Here is a 7,040-nt window from a genome sequence, read left to right on the forward strand (position 1 = left end):
TCCAGTCGTATTTTTTTTCGCCGTAGAAATACACCACTGAATGTGACCCAAAGCAGAAATAACATGGAGTCGTAAACAAAAGAGGGCAAGGAGAAAGGAGAAAGCAAGTCCAATTTTTGAACTACCAATACCCTATTGCCAGATCATGCACTGGAATCCAACGCACCTTGTCTAGCGGAACAAAAGGTTGACAGGGACAGTTTCTATTGTATGTACATAACGAGACAAAAGCCTTTTAAAATCAAGATATATCTTGCTTTTTGTCAGACATGCTAAAGCGTAAACCTGATTTGCAAATGTTGTCTCTTGTCAGAGCTAGCTTGTCAATACTATAGTTGTAATCGAAAATAGAACGCAGAAAAAACACTTTGCATTTGTGGGGGTAAACAGTTAAATCGATGCTAAACAAAAGTCAGTAATTGTAAATAATTGTTTAACTTGCTTGATCATGGTTTCGCTGGGTGTCATTAACGGGCAAAAAAGACCAAAATGAATGATTACACTCCGGCGGCCATTTTTGTAATGGTTGTGATGACGACATCAGCGGCTTCTGTTCCGTGTAGGATGCTGAAACAAGTACACAGTCCCTGTCCGCATTTTCTTGATCATAAACTAGATTGATCTGAACTTCAACCTCATCTTTCTCTATCTTACTTCTTTCTTTTAAAGATTTTCATCTCTCTCTCTCTCTCTCTCTCTCTCTCTCTCTCTCTCTCTCTCTCTCTCTCTCTCTCTCTCTCTCTCTCTCTCTCTCTCTCATCTCAACCTTAAATATACGTTAAGGTTAAAGAATCGTATCGAATGTTCAAGAATATTTTTAATTTGTTACTTCTATGGTTTTTGTTTTGTAAATTTTGTTTTAAAGTGATTAAATTGAAAACAAAATGATAAATTTACTGCATAAAAATACAGTAACTAGAAGTAGTGCATGTCAATGATAACTTAACTAGCCGATGTCACGCACAAATAATAAATGGAAATATTATTTAGAATATCCTTTTAATCGTCAATTTTACCTTCTAACATTAAAGGTATTTAATATATCCTAACATTTTTTAAAGAGTATCTATGTCAAAAATATATTAAAGACAAAAACACCTCAAAAGATTTCAAAAATTTACTTAATCGACAATTACCGAAGCTGTCCTTAAACTAATGGAACTTTGTTTCAAACTGGTACACTTCATTAAACAAATCAATAATGAAATGAAAATTCATATTCAATGTAATGCAAACTAATTCTAGAGGTAATTTGAATTTCAATAACGCTAACTATGTTGTTTCGCGGGTAATGAAAGTGGAACCATGTTTTTCAATATTGATATACCAATTACGTAAAATGTTTAACTATTAATCGTCCTTGAGTGAAACTAGATGACTCTTGGTCTTTTCAAATCATTTGTTTCTTCAAACATGGCTTGTTTATGTACGGAATATCGCACACGAAACCAAAGGGCCTGAATGTCGCGTTACGTGTTTTCTCGCCTGTATATAAGAAAAAACGTTATCATACCCGCATTAGTAGATAACCCCGCACACCGACTGAATGACGTTCACTCTCGCCATATCAGGAGAAAACTATCCCCAACAGTGCAGTGTGGTAGAACTACCTTAAAGTAAGGTCTGAGACTTCAAAAAGGATCTTTAAGCGCAAAGCAAGTGCACTTATTAGAAATTAAGCACCACTACTGGGATAAAAAAAATATATAGGAAGGTAAGAAAAATTTCATGAAATGAAATTAAGTAAATATCTCCTAAAAGGACTTTTAATTTTTAAAAGTTGAATTAAATTTTTTCTGCACTTTAGTACTTCATAAAAGCAAAGGAAGTGTTAATGATTGAAGGGGGTTCCTGTGTTCTGATAAAAGTGAGAAAATTTCTTTGAATGATTGAATAATGTAGTTTAATCGATTAGGTACGTTCAATTAACGTCAAGCGGTGTTAAAGCCATAATGAAAACTTATCTATGTCTGGATTCAATATCTCGCCGAATATAATGGACTCAGATAGGGCACTTAAAAACTTAACAAAAGTAATAAATTCAGCACTGAATTTGGTGTCAAGAATTTAAATATATAATATAACATGATGTAACAAAATAGATTTGATACAAGTACACGTAAAAAGTACAAGGTTCAAAGTTGGGCTGAAACTGACAATTGTCAAAGTGATGGTTCATATACAAGTTTAAATGAAAAATACTAGACGTCTGCTCATTTTGGTTCAATCTAACTACTGATATTGGAATACTGTCATTGTTTACATGAAACAATTATAACCCATTTTCTGTAGCCAATCTAATTCCATTTCAAATAGTTCAGTCAGTCAATGAAGTCAGAGATTTTGCCTGTACTCAGCCTTATCGCCAAAATAGCAAATTGAACGTAAAATTAGGCCCCGAGACCGCCAGATAAAACAGTCCCCGACTTCGGGGAAACAACGTACACATCCGCCCTATTCAGAGAGCTACATGTATACCAACTTTTAATTATTTTGACAGTTTCTCGCGGAGGGTTTCCGAACAAGGTTTCCATTTGTATGAAAAACAAAATACGAGAAGGACATTGCTGGACCTTTCCGCGTAGTCTCTTTGTTTTGGAGATTAAGAGATTCCGTTCCATTTGTCGGAGATTTGGTGGGATCTGTGTTGGTTTGCAATAGATGTGAGGAGTGAGGACATTAGTGCAGAACAAATAAGACCATGTCGAGGGCCGGAAAACAGTTGACGCGGTCCTCCTCCGCCCTGGACACGGAGTACAATGCCCTCAGGCGGAGGATGAGTCGATTGAGGGTCCAACAGGGACAACTACCCGTGGCAGACGGTAAATCATTTTTTGTTTTTAATTCTGTATAAAAAAGCATTATTCCGTTATGTGTTTGTCAAAAAGTCATTTAACGAAAGTTCTGATGAAACACAATGTCAATAGCAAAATTACCAGCACCTAATTAAAATTACACTTTTACACGACACATCAACGACCACTCTGTTTCTGTTTGCAAGAAAGAAGCAAACAATTCTGAAGAAATCAATAATTTGTGAAAACTAACAAAATACATTGACTTGGATATGTTCCATTTCTTTAAGTGATTAAGGGTACAGGTGTGTACTTTGAAAATCCATCAAAAATAGCAATACCGGTATATATTTTTTCTTTGATTCATTTCACTGTTTTATAAACATTGAATGGTCAAGGATTGGTTTAAACTATTCTAGCTTTCTGCAAATGAAGCTTCCGCTATAGAATTAGCGGTATATGAATTTATACATTTTATTTTACACTATTTAAAACATTGCGCATTCAAAAAAAAAAATAGTTATGGCTAGAAAATAAGAAAATTATTTTGAATAAATTACCTTAAAATTCTAGGCGGATTTGATTCGTATAATTTGGTGACCATCCAGCCTCCTTAATTTTACTTTTCATTCGACCTTTATTTCCCCTTTGTAGAGATTTAATGATACATACAATAAGAATTACATGTAATTAGAAATCAAAGAATTTAGAACTATACGCAAAAGTAAGCAAAAGATATATATGCAAGTAGAAAAAGGGGTAAGTTATATACATGTTTTTTAGTTAGCTGCTCATATATAATTTGATTTTACATTTCAATACGTTCCATACTTACATTTTTTAAAGAAGTTTATGGAAAAAAATATGATTATTCTTAAGAGGGATCTAAATAACCAAAAGAACGCCTGTTTGAGCGCTGACATTGTGTGTGTTTTATTATGTTTACCGAATTTAAAATAATCGAGAGGATCATAAAAATTACACTCAAAGTACTACTAAAAGAAAATAAGGGAAAGTCGCAAAAAAAGTTTGTATCTACGATAAAACTGCTTCTGAAGACTCGTGGTGAAAGAATTTGTTAGATTAATGCCAATACATGCATACAAATCCGTGTGAAATTCAAGAAGCGTAACGATGCAGTGCATACACAATTTAAATTGCAATACGATAAATTCAAAACGCTTATTTTATAAAACTGAAAGTGCATTAATTTTTCATAACATTGATTTAAGCCATGTGAAGTGCATACACACTATTTAAAATGTCTTTTTGCGCTGCATTGAAAATTTTCATGCGATATTTTGTAATCCAAAGAATTATGGTATTTTTCTCTCCCGGGCAGCATTTAATTCCAGGAAAATGAAAACATACACCTTTATTAAAAACATTCGTGCAGTAAATGTCCGCTAATTGTTGAATTATCCTACCGGTCATCAAAACATCATAAACAAATGCCACGTCCGATTTCTTTTGACACCTATCTCCTCAATAAGCCATTAGTTGATCGAGATCACCATTTGAACTTTCTTTAAAGACCATTACCTGAAGAGGGAAAAGGTGATTTTTTTTAAAAGTCAGGGCCATCGTAAAGTAAGAGATCTACAAACACACAGATTATATGGGGATTTCAGGAAAAATCAATCTTTGAATTCGCTCTTATCTGGAGTGTAACTAAGAGTGAATAACTGATCCCGGCATCGCCCATAGACGGTTCCTTTGTGGGGCGTAATACCTTAAACTTTGGAGTTTCTTTGTGTTATCTTACGACTTATCTACAATCTTATGTAAAGAAATAAAGGATGGGGAAGTGCATGTAGAGCCAGCAATAAATTTCCATTGACCATATATCAATATTGTTTAGATTTATTAGTCAAAATTATGGCGATTTGGTCTAGCATATAAAAACAACGAATGAAGAGAAATCGAAAAAAAATCAAATTAAAAGATTAAATAAAACAAAAATCAATTTATAAATTCAAAAACTGATCAAGAATTCTTCCCGTAACTCAACCAATTACTAATACTTAATTCTAAACGTCTTGGGCGCCGACATTAAGTCAGGGTAACTAGGCACGTTGTTTACTTATATACATTGGAACGTGAACCTGATATATTTTGGTACAGTCCCTGTTTTGTCTAATGCACGGGATGTTTTCTCCAAAGTTTGTTTCCTCGAGACGTACAAATTTTATGTTGACTTCTCTTATGGTCAAATCATGTTTATTGCTTGTAAAGAATATTTGTACAAATAAAGGTGAAAATTCTACAGACCCTATGTTGAGAAGTTCAATATAGATCTCAACCTATGGAGATTAATATCGATAAGAGAAAAAGGTCTTTAAAATTTTTCCCACATTTACCCTGCGAGATTTATTCTGCAAGAACAATGTAGCTGAAATTCGTTTGGATTCAAACCCCCCTTCCCTTAAAAATTCCCGACATCCTTGTCTTGGTTTCTCATACGGGGACTTGACATGACAGAGAAAAAAATCACCTATTATACTAAATGACTTTGAATATTTTCAGTACTCTGTAAATGTTATACTAACAAGAGGAATTAATGTCGATAAAAGGTGATCACAAACACAGCCCCCAAAGCACATAGAACATGGCCCGGTTATTCTAACACGATTCATTTCCTTTTCATCCAATTATCCCAACCATACAACATTCTTGGGGTCATCTTAAAAGAGGACATACTATATTTTTTACTCTATTCCTTTTTATCCACACACGACATTCTTTAATCCTAATTTACTTTTTTACTATTCATCTGACGTTTGAATGGATAATAATATCAATATATTCACAATCCTTTTTGGGGGGAATGTATGAGGTAAATTGTTATACTAGTACACGAAAACATGCCTTAATGTCAGACAAACGGGAACATTTCTTCCACAAACTACAGACTATATTATGTGACTTTATGGTAATTCGTTATTCATTTTTTATTTGTATTTGACTGAAAAAAATGTTGTAGACATGGATTTGGAACCAAACGACGAGTACTACAATGATTTGCTGAAGTTCTGGAGAAAACATAAAATATATATGGGTAAAGAGATGATGTCAACCATCGCAGAAGCAAAAGGCAAGATAACTTTTTTATCTATTGAAAAAAAAAACCGATTAAAAAACTTTAACGTCCACCCAAAGTATATTTATATTTTGAGTTTGTTTCAATTTCAGCCAAAAAGAAAGCAAAGCAAAGAGGAAGACGTAAATCTCATGAATTTGAAGACTTGGACTTGATTAAGAAAACTGGGAAGCTGACCCCAGCGATAGAGGAGGCGGACGAAGACAACTCCGGGGAAGAAGACTCGGTGAAGAGTTCCCCAGAAGGGACCCCCAAACTAAAAAAGAAAAGTGTCACAGAACAACCTCAGGTCAACGGGAAATTGACGCACAATGAGCATGCGCAAAAAAGAGAAAGTAGTGCAAAATCCACACCAAGACCTGTCTCTAAAACTGCACATTCCAATGGAAAAATAGCCACAAAAACTTCCATTCAACGCAAAATATCTGACCAAGGGAAATCAAAGAAATAGTGGTTATTGGCATCATGTGCATTGCTTAAGTCTAAACTGAGTTTGTCTAATATCAACCATTGTACAAAGTTCATATTTGTAAATACTTCATGATGAATTTGAGTAAACTTGTAATCATAATATTATATTATTTTGATTATCTTTAGAAATATTCATACATCTAAACCCCCACACATGGATTTTTGGCATCTGCAGAAACCCATGACAATCTGACATACACCATATCGCTTGTCAATTAATTGACCTTTTTCCGGTTTCAGGAATACTAATTTTTTTTTCAATTCATCTAGGGTTCAAGTTTGCCCAATTGATCAGAGAAGGATTAGTTTAAGAAGCTTTTTAAAACTTTTAAAAGAATCTTAGAATATTTTTCATGAAATGATACAGAAAATTGTATAACAGTTACCCTCCCAAACAGGCACTATATATTTCATTATACTGAATGTCTTAATGTTAAAGAAAATTTTACTGCTTTTATATAGAAATGAAGTAAATTCTACAGCGAACCGTACGCGCATAATTTACGCGCATGTAACAATTCGTTGTGTTACCCGTTGCCAAGTGTGTTGCTAACACTGAGGGTAATAGAACGGATTACCAACTGCGTCTAAACCAATCATATTTCAGTATTTAACATGAAAGTATAATAATCTTACATAATGCTTTCTATGGACACAAACTGCAATGGTGCCTT

The 7,040-nt window shown here is 33.9% G+C and overlaps 1 protein-coding gene across 2 annotated transcripts; it reads left to right on the forward strand.

Moving 5' to 3' along the window:
• The first annotated feature begins 1,593 nt into the window (after positions 1 to 1,593).
• LOC128182800 (uncharacterized) lies at positions 1,594 to 6,455 on the forward strand. 2 transcript variants are annotated; one of them, XM_052851552.1, is made up of 4 exons: positions 1,594 to 1,714; positions 2,501 to 2,822; positions 5,779 to 5,889; positions 5,988 to 6,455. In XM_052851552.1, the coding sequence occupies exons 2-4, from the start codon at positions 2,702 to 2,704 to the stop codon at positions 6,344 to 6,346; spliced, it is 591 nt and encodes a 196-aa protein (XP_052707512.1). In that variant the 5' UTR covers positions 1,594 to 1,714; positions 2,501 to 2,701; the 3' UTR covers positions 6,347 to 6,455. The 2 variants fall into 2 exon arrangements, with proteins under 2 accessions (XP_052707512.1, XP_052707511.1); XM_052851551.1 differs by lacking the exon at positions 1,594 to 1,714 and having other exon boundaries at positions 2,415 to 2,822.
• The last annotated feature ends 585 nt before the right edge of the window (positions 6,456 to 7,040 follow it).

Source organism: Crassostrea angulata, chromosome 5 (assembly GCF_025612915.1).
Source record: "Crassostrea angulata isolate pt1a10 chromosome 5, ASM2561291v2, whole genome shotgun sequence".
Classification (NCBI taxonomy): domain Eukaryota; kingdom Metazoa; phylum Mollusca; class Bivalvia; order Ostreida; family Ostreidae; genus Magallana; species Magallana angulata.